At 49.3% G+C, this 21,278-nt stretch overlaps 1 protein-coding gene across 2 annotated transcripts in view; it reads right to left on the minus strand.

Moving 5' to 3' along the window:
• Nucleotides 1-1,668: 1,668 nt before the first annotated feature.
• Nucleotides 1,669-21,278, minus strand: part of RASSF5 (Ras association domain family member 5) — a 68,833-nt gene continuing 49,223 nt past the window's right edge. For both annotated transcript variants that reach the window (XM_063114271.1, XM_063114273.1), the window contains 4 exons: nucleotides 7,678-7,788; nucleotides 6,341-6,638; nucleotides 5,689-5,804; nucleotides 1,669-4,128 (listed from right to left, as the gene is read on the minus strand). In XM_063114271.1, the coding sequence (XP_062970341.1) occupies nucleotides 3,976-4,128; nucleotides 5,689-5,804; nucleotides 6,341-6,638; nucleotides 7,678-7,788 (678 nt within the window). In that variant the 3' untranslated portion in view covers nucleotides 1,669-3,975. The remainder of the gene's footprint in view (nucleotides 4,129-5,688; nucleotides 5,805-6,340; nucleotides 6,639-7,677; nucleotides 7,789-21,278) is intronic.

Here is a 21,278-nt window from a genome sequence, read left to right on the forward strand (position 1 = left end):
CCAACTTCTTTACCTGGGGTTCACTGAAGGGGTCTTCCACTGGTCTGTTAGAGGGTCCACGCACTCCCTAAAATGGTGTGCAAGATTTTGTGTGGTCATTTTCCTAAGAGAGGGACCGTGCTTTTGTCAAATACCCAAAGGGATCACTTGATGCCTAAAAGGTTCAGAACCAATGCTCTGGTCCCTACTCAGTTTGTAGAAGTCATTTCTGTGCCCAGAGCTCTCCTTATACGATAGGCGGAATAAGAAGTGTGCTAAATTCCTTAAGCATTCTTGGCTTTTACCATCAAGAGACAATTATACTTCAATTAACTTCCTTTTTTGTCATCTCACTTCAAAAAAAAAAAGCTGATAAAAGAAAGGCTTGAAAATATCAGCAATATCCACAAATTACCCATCTGAGGCTTGAAGAGGAAGAAGGGGATGGTGTAAAAGTGTGGGGCACCTCCCTCCATTTGTTTCAGGCCCAGAATAGGCCTTTTCCCTTGTAAGTAAACGCCTTAATTTCACTAATCCTATCTCTACTGTCATTAGCATACAGAACTGGGAAAGAGATCTCTAGAAATTGACCCCAAGCGGGATCCTGTTACAACAAAGCCTTTGGATGGCCAGTGTGATCGGAGGGAGTATGATATGTATAGGAATAATAAAATATGCTGCTTATATGAATACAAAGGACATGTAGTACTGTACAAAGTTCTTTCACAGACATGATTTGCACATTCCTCGAGGAATTAGAAGCTCAGAGAGGTTGTGTCTTACCTTGCTAATCCCCGCTAAAGACACAAAGCCAGTAAGTGGTGGGGCTGGGTCTAAAATGAACATCTCCTCTTGTGTAGTTTAACCCAGAGTTCTGCAGTGATAACAGGGTTGTCAAGACCTGTGCTTTGAATGGTTTTTCCATAATGGTGACACATTTGCATTGAGTCATTTTCCCTCTTTCCCTTGTGGACAGCACTGAAACATGTAAGAAGGCCGGGTGGAAATATACTGTGTGATGGATTCTTTTCTCTACGTGCTAAGCCAGATAATATATGTCAAGGTCAAACTTACAACTTTCAGTTTATTGACCCCATGCTGTAATCAAACAAATTTCAATGAAAAGCAGAAACTGGTTCATTTCCAGGCTTTGGCAAATTATTGAAAGGTGCACTTCTTGGAGGTCTGGGTGAACAGATGTTGTGCCCTGTTCTTTGACAATTTTAAGAATGTCTGTTGGGGAGGGTGTTCTCTCCTTCAGCAAGGCAGAGACTGAACTGTATGGGCTTTGAAGAGCCCCTGCAGCCCCACCATTGCATCATACGTGATCAATACTGGAAGGCAGGCAAGAATTTCTTTTTAGTAATATTTATGTGGTTATTTCCATGATGAGTAAGACATTCTTTTGATGGAAGTCAGAATGCTAAAGTGAAAGGACTGTTTCGGTCATCTAATCTAGCTCTCTTCCTCTAGGTGAAATCTTAACTTTCAAAGACACGTTCCTATCTGTCTTATTTCTAAATAATTCCAGAAATAGAAGAATCATTGCTTACCTCAGTAGCCTGTCCTGGTGTTTGATAATCTTTAGCTCCAGAAAGTCCCTCCATTTCTAACTCAGTATCTCCTTCTGTAATAAATCCCCTTTACTCCCTAGCTCTGTGGAGTTCAAGGACGATGTTTCAGTATGAATCATTTTTGCATCAAGCTTTTATTACTTTTTTTAAAACCCTTATAAGAAAGACATTTAAAAAGAAAATATCCTCAAAACAAACACACACTGAGCAACACTACCATAGAAGGCACTACCAGCAGTTATACCCACCTCTGGGAAGGAAAGGATACTCAATACATACTTTTTTCAGAGGCTTAGACCTCAGCATAGGTCCTGGGTCTAACTGTGCTTTAGATAAAGTCTAAATTTTCCCCATAGTTTTCTTATTTCATAAACACTCTTATCTCTTTATATATAGCTATATGCCTTTATGTATATACATATACACATGACTTTTTTTTCCCTTCTCAAAAATAAAATAGACATCCCCATAGAGGGAGGTACTCAGCAGCATTCACAGCGGTTGCAGCAGGAGCCATGCCTTCTATTAATGTCAGAGACATGCAGGATGAAGGAAAACGACTCTCTACCTGCTCCCTTTAATATACAGCAGGGAGAGAGATTTTTTTAAGGGAGGGAAGTGATAAGGCTGAACATGAGATGGCAGATAAACAGGGTTTTTGTGGTTCAAAAAAATCTTTTAGAGTCTTAGCTTGTGTTGCTTTTGCAGCTCTGAAGACTATGCACAGTTCATATGACAAAGGGTCAGCATTCCTTCTGGGATCAGGGGCAGTGTGGACTCAGCATAGGTCAGAGAGGGAAATTCTGAGGCTACACAAAGAAGCTTGGGCTCGAACCAACCCAAGAGGGACTTGGGAAGGCAGAGGACAGCAAAGAAATGGTCTCAAAGGCTGGGTTGGAAAACTGGCCCTTCTCTGAAGATTACATGTCCTCCTCCTTCTGCATTGGACTGTCTTTGCAGTCCTGGCTACTTGCGGGAATGTTTGGCTAATTTATTGTAAGTCTGAACCTGAACAAGGAGCCCATACAAATGTACAGAGTCAGGAATCTGATCCTCCCTGTCAATGTCGTCTGACACCACTTGTTAGAAGTCAGATCCCAGAAGTTAGATGGGAAGGAGGTATGTGGCCCTCGCCCCGTACGTGGAGGGCTTTCCCGGCCTTGTCTCCTATGCTGCTGTTGTCCACTTCCTGGCAGGAGCAAGCCAGCAGCAGAGCTTCAAGCAAACACACCCTGCTCCTATCTCTCTCTGAAAACAAAAGGCACTGAGGTCAAAGGGGAGGCCAAGCCCAGGGGCTCACTGAGCGCAGTGCCATGGGCTGACCTGTGCTTCAGAACAGAAAGGACTCCATGTTGGCTGAGTTAGAGGTTCCCCCCTTGTATTCAAGGCAACTCCTCTGGCAGCACCCAGAGATCCCAAAGTCCCAGTGCGAGGAGGAGGCAGTGCTGGAGGCCAGGGGGGCAACCAAGGCGGCTCAGGCGCTCCTCTGCTGTCTAGCTGGGAGAAGGCTGAAGATAGCTTGGACACCTTCTGCTGCAACACTTTTTGGCTTTCTCTTACTGCCTGATTTCCACACTCAGCAGGAGACTTCCAAAAATGGTAATGGCCAGTTTCCCTTTGGTGGAAACACATGAGGATAATGCAATATTAAATTCAAATGTGTACCTTAAAAACAAATAGTTCACTGACAAAGATGTGGCTAAGTACCACACACACGCAGACATGTGCCTTTGGGTTCACACGTGCACAGTCTCGGGTGCAATAGGAGCCAGGGCCAGGGCAGGATGCAGCTTCTCTGCAAGTCTCTGAGCCCCGCTCAGCATCAGTGCTCCACACCTCACGCATCTGGGGCCAGGAGCTCCATGAACTTTCCTTAAGCAGGAACAGAGGGCGCCTTGGGGCCACAGGGATAATCCTTTTATGGGCATTATTCTGCTTTCAGGAGCTTAACTCAGACCTGCTAAAGGAATATGCTACAATGTTTCACTCATAAATAAAGGTACTGTATGTGGCAAATAAGAGAAATTGAAGAGGAATCAAAGCCAGAGAAACAACATGCAGATCTAAAACCTTTTTCCTTCCTGTGCCGGCTGGTGTGATAGGTTCCAGTTTGGTGATGAGAGGCAACTATTTGATTTGTGAAAGGCTCATAGATTGAGACAGGATGATGTCTGTCCATTTCACAAGTACCGATCCCAGCACTGATCCTTGGCAGAGTCTGTCGAGGGGCACGGCGTGGGGGTGGGCAGGAATCAACCCCTGCTCAAACACTTGTCTGTGGAAGAGACTCTGTGCCACATCAGGAATGCTGAGCAGGCACAAAGGCACCCACCAGAGGTGTCCTGAGAAAAAGTGTCTGCAAAATAATAACTAATAATAAAAACAAATCCGATAGCACGGGGAGGAGAGCAAGCCGGACCGGTTACCCAGGTTTACCCTGGGATTCTCTTAAGGCCTCCTCCAGTTTCTGTCTAAACCTGTCATACTTCTTCCGCACGTGTTGGATTTTGTCCTGCTCCTCTTTTTCCAGGATTGTTAGGAAGTTCTGGAGCTCAGGGATGGAGAAGGCATCCCACTGTGAGGCGAGAACAAGAGACAGGGAGAGACAGAGTAGGAGACAGGTTAGAAGGTGACATGACCCGAGGGGCCCCGCTGCCGCCCCCTTCATGTGGTTGACATCAGTGGTTCACCCACAGTTTGCTGCCGAATAGGCAGATCCAGTGATTAAAGCTTGGATTACATGTCTGTCACACCAACAACAAAATTTCAAATCCTGGCATCTCAAAATCAAGAGTTACCAGTCCATGAACTCTGTTGTATTTTGAGAGACAATAATCCAAAGTTTTCATGGTAGCAGCTGAGATCTTGACAGTGAGGCTGGAACCGCCCCAGGCTCCCAACATGCACACCCCCAAGAGGCAGGATGGGGAGAGCTGGACCTGGGCTCAGGAGACCCAGTTTGAACATGACTCCACCTCCCACCAGCCGTGTGACCTTGAGAAGTAGCACTTCCTACTTCTCGGCCTGTTTCCTCATCTGCCGTGGAGTTAGGGTACCAGCCTGCCATGGCTGGCAAAGCAGATCGTGAGGTAATGTAACCTGAAAAGCTCTAGAGAGCCCGGTTGGCTCAGGCCTGCCTGGAGGGACCTGGCCTCTTAGGGCAGAAGGCAAGTCTGACTTCTCTCAGGCTGACCCAGGAGCTAAGGATTGAGGGAGTCGAGGACTGAAACTCCTAAGCTCTTTGAGCACAAAAGAATAGTCAGGTCTATCTGGTTTAATCCCCACATTAGATAAAAGAGAAACCTGAAATCCACAGACGGAAGGTGGCACAGCCACAATCACAGTTCATGTGGCAAGAACTAGGACTGGAACTAGAACCCAGGTCTCCAAACTCCCAGGCTCATGAGCTTACCACAGGGCCAGCAGTGTTCAAACACTTTAGAGGAGTCCTTTCTCCAAATATGATCTTCTAAAGACTCCAATATATAAAGCAGACAGAAGCAAAGCTGCCCACCTGCCTATATCCCCCAAGTCTCCACAGTCACCCCCAAGACTGTTCCTTAAAACCCGAGGTCTCCCCTGAACATAATGTGACAGGCACTGAGACCCTCTCCTGCTCTAGGTCACTCCTCAAGGACCCCACCTCCCAAGTCCCAGGCCACAGGGGGCACGAGCCTGGTTTCACCCCAGTTCACACCACAAGACTGGACACTGGCTAGCTCCCCTCGGGGGAAGGAGGTCAGCATTTAAGAACAGGAGAGACACAAATGCCACAAAAATGTCTATACCCAGCAGAGTCCAGAGGCGGAGCTTGCTGGGCCTCAGGCCATCCAGGAGCAAAACAGCCTGGGCCTGAACACAGGGAGTTTCTCAGTCCCCCTCCACTCTGAGTTTTCAGAAATAAAGCACACGAAATCCTTTCTTTCCATGGGCCTTGCCAGACTCAGGCCCTGACTTGCTAGCCTAGGGTGCTCACAATCGTGGCTCACACACAGAACTCTGGCCCCACACTCACCCAGCTCAGCTCTCCCGACAGTCATTTCCCACTGCGGCTGCTGTGTGGCCTCCACCTCTGCTGCGTCGTGAGGACAGTGCCCACCCGCACCCACCCGCTACACCCTGAGTCTAGACCTACCTCCACCTCTCCAGTTTCGTTCTCCTTTAGCACAAAGCTGAGGACCTCAGTGTCAGGCCCAGCGAGGAGGCGCAGGTAGAGGGGGCAGTCAGCAATGGAGAGTTTCTGGAAGAGCACTGCAAAGCAAGAGAGGGGGCAGGGCGCTCACCTGGGGAAAGGGGGATGGGGCCTGCTGGGGGGACAGGACTGGAAATGCAGAGGTGGAGTATTTGGAACTGGAAGTGGATTAGAGAGTCCTTTCAACCTAATGAAATGAGCCTGACAAGAACGAACAGGGCGATGACCTTTTATCTTGGGTGTCTGTTTTGGGGTTTAAAGCATGTTTCCATTCGCATTATCTCCCAAAAGATTACGTGTGGTGGGGCGGATTCCTCCCATTATACAGATTAGGAAATGGGAGCCTGGGGTGTGGTTTTCCTGAAGTCACACAGCGTTAAGGGCACCATGAGCTGTCCTGTCAAGCGCTCTGCTCTTGTCTCCTTGCTCAGATTCTGTGTGTGGTTCTTGCACAGATCTGAATGCCATGTGGTTTGCTGGACCCTCGTACACAGGGGAAGCCCACTCCTCCCACCCAAGGCTGGCTGGGGTTTTAGTGGGTGGGCACAAACACAGCTGAGAAAGGCAGTTTCTGGTTAGGAGCTGTTCCTCATACCTTGTCCGTCCTTGTGTGTCCGCTTAAAAAGTGCAAACTTCTGGGGATTGTCCACGACCATGAACTTCTTGAGCAGCCCCTGGATGACCTCACTCACTGTGGTGGTGCTGCTGATGTGCAGCTGCTTGATGGCGTCAAGTGGCAGATAGAAAGACGTCCGCTTGTCTGTGGTGGCTGCCAGGTTCACTTCCTTGATGGCATCATAGATGGACTGGGGCCGGATCCCCGCTGGCACCGTCACGGGTCGTCGAAGTTTCAAATGCACCTTGATGAAACCCGTGTAGGTGCCATCTTCACTCTGCCAATGGGGGACGTCATGTGGGGTCAGACGGTCCATCTTGCATGATCACATCTGCCACCCTGGGTGCTGCAGAGGCCTTTCCTAATAGGGCCACCCCAGTCAACCCCCTACCTGTCTCCCTGAGGTCTTTCCTGCCATTACTGACCTGGGTGCCTGCCCTTTCCCCCAGGTGGGCCAGGAGAAGGCCCACAGTATCCAGCTTGCAGAGAGGACTTGTCAGGCCACGGTGGCTTCCCTCCCGAGGGGCTCAGGCTGGCTGTCCCAAAAGAGTTCCCATTCTAAGAGGCAAGATCTGGGGTGACCTCTCTAGGTCACACCTCTGAACGAGGAGCAGGAAGGCCCGACAATAAGGTCCTTGGAGAGCCAGCCCACTGCCCTTCCTCTTGCCCCTCTTTCCAAAGAACCTACAGCCTTTAAGACTTACACCTGGGCCAATCTGTGACTGGAAGTTCTGGTGCCCACCTGGCTGAAGCCCCAAAGAGCCCTTTGCTGCCAGCAACCAGCAGGGGGCAGGGTCTTTCTACCTTCTCCCCTCCCCATTAAAGATGGCTTTGCAGCCTAGCACTAAGTTGGGTGCACTCTTCTCTCTGAGCACTGCACAATCTAAGGGGCAGGAAGAGGAGCGGGAAACTCCCCTTATCAGGGGCCTTCTGGGGGCCAAGCAATACTGAGCCCTTGGTCATTATGTATCATTTAATTCCCACAAGATTTTGGACAAATGGGCATTACGGTCTCTATTTTAAACTGAAGTTCAGAGAAATTAAGAAAATTTCCCAAATTCCCAAGTGAAAAAGTGGCAGGACCAGAGATTGGATCTGGGTCTGATTCTAAAGCCCACGCTATTTCCCTAAAGCACATGGAGGCCACCGACAGCCGAGGCTGTCAGCCTTGCATGACCCCTGAGGCCTCCAGAGACCCAAAGAGAAGGACCTGCAAGGGGGTAGCCACAGAACCCAAAGGCAGAGCAGAGGAGCCAGAGCACAAGGGGGCCGTGGAGCGGGGGCTGGGTAGCGGGTGGTGGGCAGGCCTCGCTCACCAGCTTCATGCCCAGGCAGTTCTTCTCCCGGGTGTTGTAGCTGTCAATCTTCTGCTTGATCTCCTGCAGCGTGGGCGGGCGCCGCGTCTCCTCCACTGGTTTACACACATTCTGGAACAGACATAGAAGCGGGGGTGGGTGTACAGTGGTTCCCAGGATGAGAAGGGGAATGATCACACCCTCACAAAGGCCTCTCTGACTGAGAAGCTGTGAGACCAGCCCCACACAGTGAAATGGATTGCATGGATTCAGAGTGGGAACCATAAGAGGGCAAATCCCAGCTGGGCCACGACGCAGCTGGCCACCCCTGGAAAGTACTCAGTTCTCACTAAGCCTCAGTCTCTCACTTGTGAAATGGGAATACTACCCATCCTGCAGGCTGGTCTTGAAACCAGTGTGAAGGTGCCCAGCACACTAGGGAGGATGAGCAGAGCTGGGTTTGCTTATGAATGATTGCTATGGAAGAGGTGCTCTTAGATACTATGGGAGATGCAAAGAAACACAAGCCTTGGTTCATCACCTTGAGGCAGTAACAATAAAGCTGGGAGATAGGCATGTATGCGTGGTACCAGGATATGCTGACGGGAATGACAAGGATTCTCCTAGACGGAGGACAAGGGCCCTGCATCACTGGCCACAGTGCTTTGGACATAACAGGAAGTAAATACATATTTGTTTGATAATGAGTGAACTGGTAGGGACAGGGTGTAGCTCTCTATGATGACGGAGGGGATAAACCTCTTCTACTGGGGTGCCAGGACCACCAACATTTACTGAGCACCTCCTCTGTGCTAAGTACTTGGCATACATTATCTCATGTAATTCTCACAAACCGAAACTCTGCAAGATAGTTTACTACCCCCATTTTACAGGTGAGACTACTGAGACTAAGAGGCATCGAGAGACTTGCCCACACCCTACAGTCGGTATGTGCAGAACTAACAAATTCCAGGTCTGTTCTTGTGCTCTCCCTACAATGTCATGATTCGTTCTTCCCATATAATCCCCTGACGCCCTCTCCCCGCCACGGAAGCAGAAGGGAAGAATGAAGTTGAGAATATGGAGGTCGACATCCCTCCCATTGGGGAGAGAGTTTAAGGGTGACTTCAGGGTCTAAGCAACTCTGTCCCTCGGTCAATTCTCTGGATTTCTCTCAAGTTCATTTTCACTCACTTCACGGTTTTGCCATCACACTGTCCCTGTGTGGCTGGGAGTACAGGAACAGATTGGTTAAAACCCACCTGGAATTTGCCTGATCTTAGAAATCTAGCAGGCTCGGGGCAAATCAGGATTCTTCTCTGGCAAATGAGGACACTGAGGCCCCGAGAGGGATGACTGCGATAACACCTGACACTGTCCTGTGGGTGTCTGGGTCTGAATGGGAGTTTCACAGCTGCCCCCACACCACAGCACCACCCAATCAAATGCAATGGGACACCCACAGCAGAGCTCACCCCTGACCTTCCTCCCTTCAGCAAGCCTGTTCGTGGGAGACACGTCACTTGAACGCCCTGCCATCACTTCCTCCTCCCACTTCTCGGTCCCACACAGCCCATGAAATGTCAGGCTCTGGCTGACAAGAGGAGCGGGCGTGGTTGAGTTTGTGAGGGCTCCAGCCTCCCACCCCGCGCACCCCTCAGCATGGAGGTGAGCCAGCACGTCTCTCCATCGCAGCATCTTTCCCCAGCCATCTGCTGCTCTGTTCTCTTCCCCCAGGGCTCCTGATCTGATAATAACAGCACTGTGCTGGGTGCATTCACATACCTTCTCTTACATACTATGTATGTTATTCCTATTTCACAGACTACAAAACTGGGGCTCAGAGAGGTTAAGAAACGTGCCTGTGGTCCCATTGCTAGTAAATGGCTGAGTAGGGACTGGAACCAAGTCTATCTAAGGATGCAGCCCATGCTTTTCTCAATTTACCACGTGGCCACCCGAGGATGGCCTCTTCTGCTGAAGGGGCTGGCCCACATTCCCATAATGATCACTGAAACTCTGTGCCACAGGGCAGGGATGAGCAGCTGTCAAACCAGGCCTATAAATCTCCTGCCCTGCAAATATTCTCCCAATATGCGTGATCAGTGGGTCAGGCACCAGAGGCCTCAGGACCTTGGGGGTACCATATCACCTGTGAAGACGGCAGGAAGAGACTTCTAACCTTGGGAAGAGATGCAGCCACTAGGATACGGGGCTCAGCCTTTTCCTATGTGCCTATTTAGGTCTCTGGAACTGGACCTTGATTCTGTTGAAGACCACCCAAGTGGAAGTAGTCCCTAAGACATGTGCTGTTTGCCTGAGGTGGGTAACAAGTGGCGTGAGCCTCACAGACTGTCTTCACTCACTGTAGATCTATTAAGGGACCCTCAAAATGGAGAATCTCATTCCTCATCCCTTCCCTCAGCTCCTGGAGCTCCCCCCGCATTCCCACACACTGGGTGCATCTCTGTGGGACCAGACATGCTTGGCCTGGGCCCTACGCTGCCTTCCCTCTGGGGGCTTCCAGTCGGAAAGACCAGTTGTCCAGTTACTATTAGATGCTCCATCCTGCCCGCCTCTAAAGCACGCAGTCTGTCACTCCTCAGGAGTTAACAGCTTTCTCATTGTCACGTACATGAAGGAGTTAAATAGGGGCTGGCTGGTTAGCTCAGTCGGTGAGAGCATGGCATTGATAACACCAAGGTCCTGTAGCAGCTAGCCACACACACAAAAAACGTTAAATGATGGAAAGAGCTCTAGAGGCTGCTGGAAGATCTCCTCTCATAGTTTCCGACCAAGCTACAGCCATTTCCCTGTGAGAAAAGGCAGCTGTGTCATGGCTTTCAAAGGCCTGCTTTTGAATACAGTGAGAGTCAGAGCTGTCTTAGCCTCAGGTTTTTTGTTCTGCCTGTTCCCCTTTTTCTTCAGCAGATAAACTCATCTGTTCTCTCCCTTGCCCACCACAAACCTGGGGAAGTGACACAAGTGCTGTGGGCACCTCCGCCTTCCAGGACTGACGCAGAAGACCCACTCCTCACCTCACCATTCTGGCCCTCTGGGTGGCGGAGGAGCCCCGTCTGGGAGTGCCCGGAGCCCTGTGTGTGGCCAACACTATGAATCTCACATCCAGGCCTGAGATGCCTGCTGCCCACACTGAATCTAGCAGACAAGTTCTGCCCCACGGACTGAATGAATCACCTCCCAAAGGCTAGCCAATGAGCCAGCAAGCCACAGCACAAGGGCTCACTAATCCTTTTCCCACCCAAGAGATGGCGTAGAATCTAGACCAGTGGTTCTTAAACTTGCCTGCACAGTGCAATCAGCTGGGGATCTTTAGAAACACAGCCTGGGCTTTATACCCGGAGATTCTGATTAAGTTGGTCTGAGGTGCCGTCTGGGCATAGGGATTTTAAAAATTCTAATGTGCAGCAATATTTGAGAAGAACTGGGTAGATCTCTCATGGGCAATTCCAGGCTTTAAGGGTCCTCGTCCATCCGCAGCGTTAACACTTTGGCACCAACAGATACATGCCACCCCAAAGGTTTACCTAAAAGGCAGAATCTACTGTATTAACAAGACCAATGATATAATAATCTTCAAACAAAGGCCCCAATTTCTATTTACCTGGCATATTCTCAAGTCTTCAAAGTGAAAGATTCATCTCTGTCCATGGGTACAAAGCTAGAAGCCAGACAGATAGTTTTGTCTCTTGGGGTGGCCCAGGATAGAGATGGAAAGGGGAACTGTTATGATTGAACAAATATAGGCATTGGCCTGCAAGGTGTCTCTCCTGGGGGGCTTACACATCTCAGTGCATCTGGCATGAAATTCATCTGCTCTGATTAAGCCCCTGGCATTAGTAGCAGATGGTTTTGTTCCTAAAGCACCCAGCACATCCAGGGCACTGGTGAAAAATAGGTTTGTCTGACATGTCCTAAGCCTTGGAAAGGGGCTGTGTCCTCTGTGAGCTCTCAAGGTTACTGGGGTACAACCTAGTGAAGAAGCTGGGTGCTAGGAGTCAGAGCAGAGACATTCCCTAATGTTTCTATGAACATACTCGTAACAAAATAAGGAGGACCATCCCCTTGTGGTCTGGGGTCTATCTCAGAGTAGTTTACCCTGAATCAAATTTTCCTTTATCTTCTATTAGACAGACAGACAGACAGACAGACACTGGGTAAGTCTGCATTCCTATCACTGACACGTGGAGAGTTACTTTTGCTCCCTGGGGGGTGACTAACGCTCTGAGTGGGTCCTGTGGCTTCTAGTATCCCCAGGTGGGCACAATGCAGCCCATGAACGCTACGGCAATGAGAAGGGCACCCCGGGGTGAGGAGTGGCTGAGGAGAGTGTGTGTCCCACGCCGAGTGCTGGAGCCATCACAGACACTCATGCCCACTCTTTCTTGACCTGAATCACACAAGCCTCACTTTGCTAAAAATTTCCTTCTGCCTCTTTTTAAACTTGTCAGCCTCGTCTCCTTCCTGCCCACTGGTTCCATCACGTCACTCCTGTCTGTCCATCTGGAGTCCCTTCACCTGTCAAGGCCTCTCTGACCACTCCAGCTCTGAATGAAGGCAATGACAACGCTGACGGTGACAACGTTCCTTCACTACGGCTCACCGTGGGCCACGCGCTGTCCTCCTACTCAGCATGTACTAGCACATCTCATCCTCACAGCAAGTTCACGAGGACAGTCCTACTGTTATGCCCACTTTACGGTCGAGGAAGCTGAGCCACAGAAAGGTTAAAGCTAACCTACACCTAGAGCTAACACTGTACTACGTGATACTTAACTCTGCATCGACTTACATTAACTTCCAAGTAGATCGTCTGTTTTGGTTTTTCTTCCCAACTAGACCGGAGCTATTTCTTCTCTATGCCCAGTGGCCCCGAGCATGAAGCAGATAATTCATACTCGCTCAACAACACTTAAAGGCCCCTCACTGCCTACGGTGGGGGAAAGGTCTAGTTTCTCCTGGGAATTACAGAGCAGTGAGCCTCGGGTTTCAGTTTAGACAGTTCCGTGAGAGAAGCACCCATCTGTCTTGTCCACCGGGACATCCCAGAGCCTAGTTCCAGTGTGGCACACAGTAGGGCCTCAGTAAATACCTGCAGGATGAACACAAGTGTGTGTTTGGCTTGACTCCCATTACAGGCTATGAGACCTTGAGAAGGTCAGATAACCTTTTTAAGCCTCAGTTTCTTCATCTATTAATTCGGGATAAAAATCCTTTATTGCCTCATACGACTGATGTGAAGGTACAATCCAATGAGATACTGGGCACGAAAGTGTTCTGGAAATGATCAAATCCATGCAAAGGCATGTACTGCTACTATCATCCCAGGAGAACAAAGCCCCTACCCCTCTGAGCCCATCTCATGGCCACTTTTCTGGAGCACTTATTCCAGATTGGCTCACATGTCCATCCCATTCATTCATTCTTTTTTCCATATCAGTGGTTGGCAAACTTTTTCTGTAAAGGGACAGACAGTACATATTTTAGGTTTTGCAGGCCATACAGTCTGTTGCAACTACTCGACTCTACCACTGTAGCCCCCAAGCAGCCATAGGATGAATGTGGCTGTGTTCCAATAAAACTTGATTTACGGGATCTGGCCCATGGGCAATAAATAGTCTGCTTTACACCGTTGTTGGTGCAGTTTCTCCTGCCTAGAATACAAACCCTGCATTTCCCCTAGTTCCATCTTCTCCATGTAGTTTCCCAGTGACATTTCTCCAGTCCACAGCAATCTCTCCTAATATCTCTCCACTCTCCTAATGGACCAGATCCCTGACGTTTTAACTCCCAAGTGGAGAAAGGTATAAATAGCTTTGTCCCGGTCCCCTTCTTTCTCCTCAATTATACTTCCTATGTTTCCTGCGTATTTCCTCAAACAACAGTTAATGGGCCTTTGTAACTTCACGGTCACTTAATAGACACTTCTCACAGGCAGACGAAGAATGGGTCACTTCACTGGAGTTCAGCTTACTTGTCTCCATAATCAAGTGAGGAGGAAACAGCTGGCTGAGGCAGGGATGCAGGTGGGCAGCTAGGCTCACTCACTGGCCCAGGGACTCACTCCCAAACACCAGCCCCACGGCCCCAAAGCCTCAGATTTCCCGTCGCAGCAAAGCTGCAAACTAACACGTGTCACGGATCTCTGCAGCTGCCTGCTAAAGTCGAACCCACACTGCAAGTACCTATGGAGGTAATTTCAGAGCCTACATGGCTACATTTGGCATCTAATTATATGTTGCCTTTTATTGTTTAATGATTGTTTCACATATGTTAATCCCATCTCCCCAGTTAGATGGGAGACAACTATCTGTCTCCCTGGAGGGTGATAGACATTACATCTGGTGCGTAAGCTGCTTCCGCACTGCTGTGGGGCTCCATTGAACACTGGGCTTGGAGTTGTCACATAACACCTGTTGATTGGGTAGCAGGGGAGGGCAGAGCCGGCTGGGTGAGTCCCAGCCCACAGTCTGCCAGCTCTGGACACCAGCCAGCCAGGTCCACGGGCACCTCACACTGACCTGAGCCCTGAGGGGCTGATGCCAAGAACATGTGGGCTGCATGTGCTCCGGTCTTTAGCCAGCCCCGTGGCTTGGCTCTTTGCGGCTTGCTGGTGAAAATGAATGCAAGACCACCAAATGACCTGTGACCTATAGCCAGTCACTTCCTCTCTCAGGACCTCAGTTTCCTCATCTATGAAATCATGAAGTGAGACCAGAGGCAATCTGAGGCCCCTTGGCAGGGCTGATTTTACACGAGATAGGGTGGTTTTCACCACTGCTTCCTCCTCCATTTCAGAGAACTGGGGATGGGGTGGCGGCCTCCTGGAGGCGAGCTGGCGTGTCTGAATTGCCGCAGGAATGACCAGTCTAAGGAGCACTAAGAACAGTTCTAACCTCCACAACTCCACTCCTCTCACTGCTTGCCGCCGGCTTTCTCTACTTGTCAGCAAGATTCCATCTCAGGCATGCTCAAGTAGGCCTACACCGTCTTAACTCAGGCAACTCAAGAAAACAAAACAAAAACTACCCCGGAAGCCATTCACCGTAAGCCTTTGCCACATTTCCTCTTTCTCAGCTCTTAGCAAATCCGTCAGCAGCAATTCTTCTGCCCCTTGGGTGGAAACCATCTCCAGGCCTAAGGCAGGAGGAGAGCTCAGAAGTCCCCTGAGTAAGAGTGACCTGGTGGTCTGTTGGGCCTGTCCTAAATGGGAACCTCTGAAGGCAAGGGGCAGATGTCCACCTGTCTGGGCTGGGTTTGAAACACCCTGCTCAACGTCCAAACCCCATTCAAGGTCATGGGTTCCTTTGTGATGGTCTCAACCAGATGGGAAAGAGACCCATGGGGACTCCTCATAGGGCCCCTCCCAGTTTCTGAAGGGTCCGTGTTCTGGGATGGATTCTTCAGTCCTACCCAAGGTAGTAAAGGGGTAGATCCCCATAGGTCCCTCTATGGAGCTGTTGAATGTCCCCAAAATAAAAGGGTTGGACACTCCTAAATTGTGTTTTCCAATAGGTTATTTGCAGCAGCAAAGCAAGGAAGGGACTTCGGCATGGAGCCATCCATGCAGCACAACCACGTGGACTCTGAGCAGCTCTGGTAGCAGAGGAGCCAAGGTGGAAAAGGAAGGGGAATTTGAGAAACTGGAAAGAGACTGAAGTCCCCAAAGACAAAAATGTAGAGCAGATGGTCAATGCAGACAGTCAGTCAACAGTAACTGATTGAATTGCCTATGGGTTGAGGACTGTGAAAGGGACCTTGGGAGATGAAACAGACAGGGTGTGGTCCCTGTCCTTGGGAGCCCACAGGTTATCTGAGGAGGGAAGACAGAGATACATGCATTATGAAACATGTCTGGAGCTTGGGCACAGTGTCCCCCACTCTTTCAGGTGGCATCTCAGTCTATACACAGGAGCAGCTCACCTGGGGTGGGTCAGGACCAGGGGACAGTAAGCTCCATGCAGGAGACTGGAGAGCCCTCGTGGCCTTGCAGCTACCTGGACCTAGGTTCAATCTCTGCAGCACCCCATTATAATAATCAAAATCTCCAACAGCCAGGTACTACCCTGAGGGCTTCACAGTCACATCTCATTTAATCCCCTTATATAACTACCTAGGGAGGTAGTGTTATTACCCAGGATCCCAGCTCTTCGCCACTAGACCCCACCGCTCCACACACTGGGCCACAAGATAGCCGTGCCCTTGGTCTTCTGTGAACTTCACCAAGTCAATCTCGCTGAAACTCAGATTTCTTTATTTGTGAAATGCAGTTTGTATATCTGTTGCGCAGATTAAATGAGATGGCACGTCTGATGATGTCTCGTGGAACAAAGGGAAGTTTGGTTAGTGGGGCTGACCAATATGGGAATCATCTTGCCTTTGACCTTGACCCTTGACAGGCCTTTCAGCCAGGGCCACATTATGACTTTTGTGGGTTTAAGCATTTTTGTCTTTGAGGCCATGGGCCCCCTCCTCCATAAAAAGCCACTGAAAATTATATTTTATGATTGCCTCAGTATACAGACAAATATGTTAATATTTCATATTTAAATACTTTTTTTGACCTAAAAGTTCATTTTTTTTAAATCCTGATTTTACACTTGATCTTAGCCAAAAGGCCGAGAAGCGATAAATCCTGATTTTAAAAGAAATTAAAACATTTTTGTCGGCCTCTAAAGTACTGTGGGCCTTGACACTATATGTCTACTGTGCCTCATGGATAAGTTGGCCATGTGGCCAGCTGTTCAGTCCTAGGTAGGGTAACCAATTGTCCCAAATTGCCCAGGACTGAGGGTTGTTTTCTAAGGATGAAGGATTTTCCATGGCAAAACCAGGACAGTACATTTGGTTACTCTAGCCCCAGACGCCCCCTCGCAGGCCTAGAGGCACTTGCTCCCTCTCTTTTCCTCTCTACGGGGACACCGTGTACTCTTCTGTCCTCTGTAAAGCTGCTCCCATGTACTTGATTCTGGAGGTTTTTCTGACACTGTCCCCCAAACACCCCAAGGCCTGGCTACGGCCTACGACACAGTTGCCCCAGCTGCCTCTGAAGATAAGCACACACCCCTGAAGCCTGATCAGAAGAGCGCAAGCTCCCTCGGGGAGGGGACTTTGTCTTGCTCACTGATGCCGCTCCCAGAACACAGTCTGGCACATGATAGGGGCTCAGTAAACATGTGATTAATGAGTCAAACAAAACACAAAGGCACAGTAATACACACACACACACACACACACACACACACACAAACCCAAAAACAAACGTAGGAAAACTAAAAGGTTCCAGAATTTTATAAAGGTCTTGTAGGATTCCTGGTCCATGGCACCTATCCACTACTGAGACTATAACTGTAAATCACACAAGACTTCTGTCCTCTGACTATTTTTGAGAATAGATGACCCTAACCCCTTCCATTTCTGTCCTCCCCTCATCTGGACCTTCATGAAGACTATTTTCCAACTCAAATGTCTAAAGTGAATCCAGGCAGAATAAGGTGACACCATTCTACTGAGATGGCCACGGGAATTTTCTCTTGGGGGCATTTTCTCATGCCCTGAACAGTTTCTAGAAGGTCTTTCTTCAGGTTAGTTTTTCTCTTGGGTCTTTGTCCCCTCACCCAGCCTCACCTAGGTCAGCCACCTTTCAATTTCCTGACCACTCAACTTAAGAAGTCTTTCTCCCCATGGGATAGAATTTGCCCCCCACCTCTGGAACTAACAATACATTTTGGGGGGATACCCACTTCTATCTAGAATTAGTAAATTTTCCAACAACATTGACTTATGCCCCAATTACTCCAGCATTGGTTTCTTCCTTTGGATAGCAATGTTAGTCCTATAAGCCTATCTCCCCCATACGGCATGAGCACCCCAAAGTCTGAGATGATACCATTTCTGTTTCTGTATTCCCAGAGCACCCAGAACCAGAGTAGTGTGGAGTGAATTAAAGACGGATGTTGGGTAGGTGAGTGAGTGGGCCCCAATACCACACCCCAGATCCCAGTCTCTCCTAAGATTGGACCCATTTAAAGAGGATTCTATTGCAAATCATATATCTGATAAGGAATTGGTATCCAGAATAAATTAAAAACTCCAACAACTCAACAACAAAAATGAACAACTCAATTAAAAAATGGGCAAAAGACTTGAATAGACATTTCTGTACAGAAGATATACAAGTGGTCATGAAAAGATGCCCAACATCTCTCATCATTAGGGAAATGCAAATCAAAACCACAGCGAGATGCCACCTCACACCCATTAGGATGGCTACTGTCAAAAACAACAATAATGACAACAATAGAAAACAATAAGTGTCAGCTCGGATGCGGAGGAATTGGAACCCTTGCGCACTGCTGGTAGAAACGTAAAATGCGATTCCTCAAAAAATTAAACATAGAATTACTACACGACCTAACAATTACATTTCTGGGCATATAGCCAAAAGAAATTAAAGCAAGGACTCAAACAGGTATTTGCACACCACGTTCACAGCTGTGAGTCTTTCCAGGTGCCTCTCACTGTGTCACAAAGACTCAGGGGCAGGACATTTGATTTCCTCTATCCCCTAAATGGCCTGGCAAAGTATGCTATCCTCAGTGACGCAAAAATGAGTACTGCTGACATGGGGTTGCATTTGTGGGCACCTTTTGACCTCACTGCTGGGGCTTCAACTACTTGGAGAATTCTGGAAAGAGCTAAAGGAGAGTCAGTATAGCTTAATGGCTAGGAGCTCTGGCATTAGACTACTTGGGTCCAAATCCTGGATCTATTCCTCACTATTATGTGACACTGAGCATGTTACTTGACCCCCCTACGGTGCCTCAGTTTCCTCACTGTTAAGTGGAAACAATAATATAGTTTAGTTGTAGTGAGGATTAAATAAAAAAGGAAAGCCCTTAGAACAGTGACTGACCCCATCAAGAGCCAATAATTAACTATGACGATTACACATTCTCACCATTTCCCAGCAGACCCTTAGCCCCTGCCCTTTGTCTATTCTGTAAACAGAGCCTTATACCTCCAGGCACCCTGACAAACCCTGCCCCCGGTGACAAAATTCAACACCCATTAGCATTTCTCAAAATGGCCTTTTTATCCCAAGCCCTAGAGTTCACCGTAGGTTCTCACAATCCAATGCTGGGCCCCCCATAGCACTTACTCTCCACTGGAGGGGCAAGTCTTCCTATTTTACAGTAGGAGAAAGTGGGGCCTAGAGCGGGGAGCGTGCTCCCTGAGGTTATACGGCGCGAAGGCTAGGTGCCAACTGAGCACGCCCAAACGACTCAGGCTGCCAAGCCGGGATCTCTCGCTCCCTCAAAATTAAATGGGGAAAGTAAAATGAACGACAGGTTTATTGGTCCCTCCTCCCCATGGCGGCAGGGCAGAAGAAAGCCGTGGTAGTAGGCGCTCCCATCTCCTCACACAGGCCCCTCTACCCGCCCCCTCGGAGGCCCCACTTGAGGATGGACCACAACCACTCCCGCCAGCAGGTGCCAGGCCCGGCTGCTTAGTGAGCCAGCTCTGCCTGCCCCATCTTCCAGGGCAAACAGCTGAGCAATCACAGATGGGATGGAGGGGCTGCTCTAGGTCTGGAAAGAGGTCCTTACATTTTCTGCTCGCTTACTGGGATTTTTCTTTTCAGAGTTACCGGAAAAATCCATTTATTCCACATCCAGGATGTTAGCAAGCTTCCCTTTAAAACAGTCCTAAGATCAACATTCCCAAACGTTGCTCTAAGCACTTGCATATGCATCCTCTGTGGAGTCCCCTGTGGCCTCCTGGAGCCCCTGGTTATTGAGAAAGCAGCTCCAAGTCCACTCCTCCTTTATCAGACATGCATTAAGCCCCTACCAGTACCAAGGGACACAATGGTGGTCAAGATATGGTTTCTGGTCCGGAAAAGTACAGCCCATCAAAATGAGGAACAGGAGAGAACGATAAGCCAGGTGTTTGGGGAGCCCAGAGCTACAACTGGACGTGCTCTCTGAACACCCCAGATCCACCAGCTCCCATGGTCTCCTCACGAACCCACACTTTCCCAGCCATGTGTGAGTGTCAACGTCACATGTGCTGCTGCCTCTCCATCGTACTACAGTTGGTAGAGGTGACATGTCTAACCTCAGTTGTGCGGTGCAGGAAGACCTGCCTCAGGCTCCCAACTGCAGGCTAGCACCGTGCGGATCCGGCTCCGGGTGCCACCCACATGGCAGTGAGGGAGACAGCTGTACACCACGTTTCATGCCGGGGGGAGCCGGGAGATGAGAGGGTAATAGCGGCTCATCAGCTGCAGGCTGATGAGATCACGGTGATGGTGACAGAAGACAGTAACCCGGATTTCCCAAGGCCAGAACGGGAGGCAAAAATGGCCTGAATTTCAGCATCGGGAAATTGGCTAAATGAGAACAGCAGCTTCCTACGACAGGCCTCCGGAGTTTGAGATGGTGACTGGTGCTTATTTGGAGCCTTTCAAAATCTGACTCACCCAAGAAGCTGTTTGTGGTACGAAGAGCTCATGCTCTGGAGTAGGATAAACAAGGGGTGGGGGCGTCGCCCTGGGCTAACCCCTCTCACGTAACGTGTTGTCGAATGTACCAACCTTTTGGCTTGATAGCAACAGAAACTGTGCCGGTGCAGTCTGTCGGGTATAAGCTCTCTGCTGCTTCTCTCCCCACTTTTTTTGCCCAGGATTTTAACCCCACACTTAGCAGGGATCCAGGGATCCCGAATCCTGTTGTGCAACACCCTGGACAAGGAAGGATTGATAAATAGGTTGGAAGAGGAGGGAGGTATTAAACACAGCTTCCCCTCTCTTGACTGTGATGGGTTATGTGCAGGCCTGCTTGGAAACAGCAGAGTGGCTGTAATGACCCCTACGGCTCCCTCCAGCTTCAGGAGTCTCTTGCTTTTCAGAGGTTGAGTTCATCCCTCCACCCCCCCCAGTGGCTGCTGCAGCTCCGTCACTGTCAGTCTGCTGCTAGCCTGCCCCAGCCCCTCATGGGCAAGTCACGTCCAAACCCTTTGATTCTAGGAGTCAGCTCCTCTATCCTCCCTGTCTCAGAAGCTTGCCACCACGTTCTGATAAAAGCCACATGGCTGCAGGGCAGATGCAGATATGTCTTCCACTTGAGTGTCCCTCTGCCCAGGGGCCCCAACTGAATACTTCATGGATGGGGCAGGGAGCAACTAGGGTCTCATACACAGCGTGGCTGGAGGCCACGAGGCCTTTAAGTGTGGAGACCACGTCCTCTCCACCTCTGTATCCACCACTTCTGGTGCTCAGTGCTATAAGAAAGCTAAAAACACAATGTTTTTATTGAGGCCAGGTAATCAGGGTTTGGGATGCTGTCCTGAAAGAGCAAGAACCCAGTATGGGCTTCGCTCTGGAGCAAAGGGAGCCTGTGAAGACTTTGGGATACAAGAAGGATATGCCCTAGCAGCTGTATGCAGGGTACACAGAAGGGGAAGAAACAGGGTGAAAACCAAATGGGTAACTTACTGGAGCAGCTTGGTGAGAGGTGACAAGCACCCAGCACCAGACAGGACAAGAGATGGAAAGAGAGGCCTAGCTTCTGCAACGCTGCAGAGACAGAGCCCACAGT

Source organism: Cynocephalus volans, chromosome 11, assembly GCF_027409185.1.
Source record: "Cynocephalus volans isolate mCynVol1 chromosome 11, mCynVol1.pri, whole genome shotgun sequence".
NCBI lineage: Eukaryota > Metazoa > Chordata > Mammalia > Dermoptera > Cynocephalidae > Cynocephalus > Cynocephalus volans.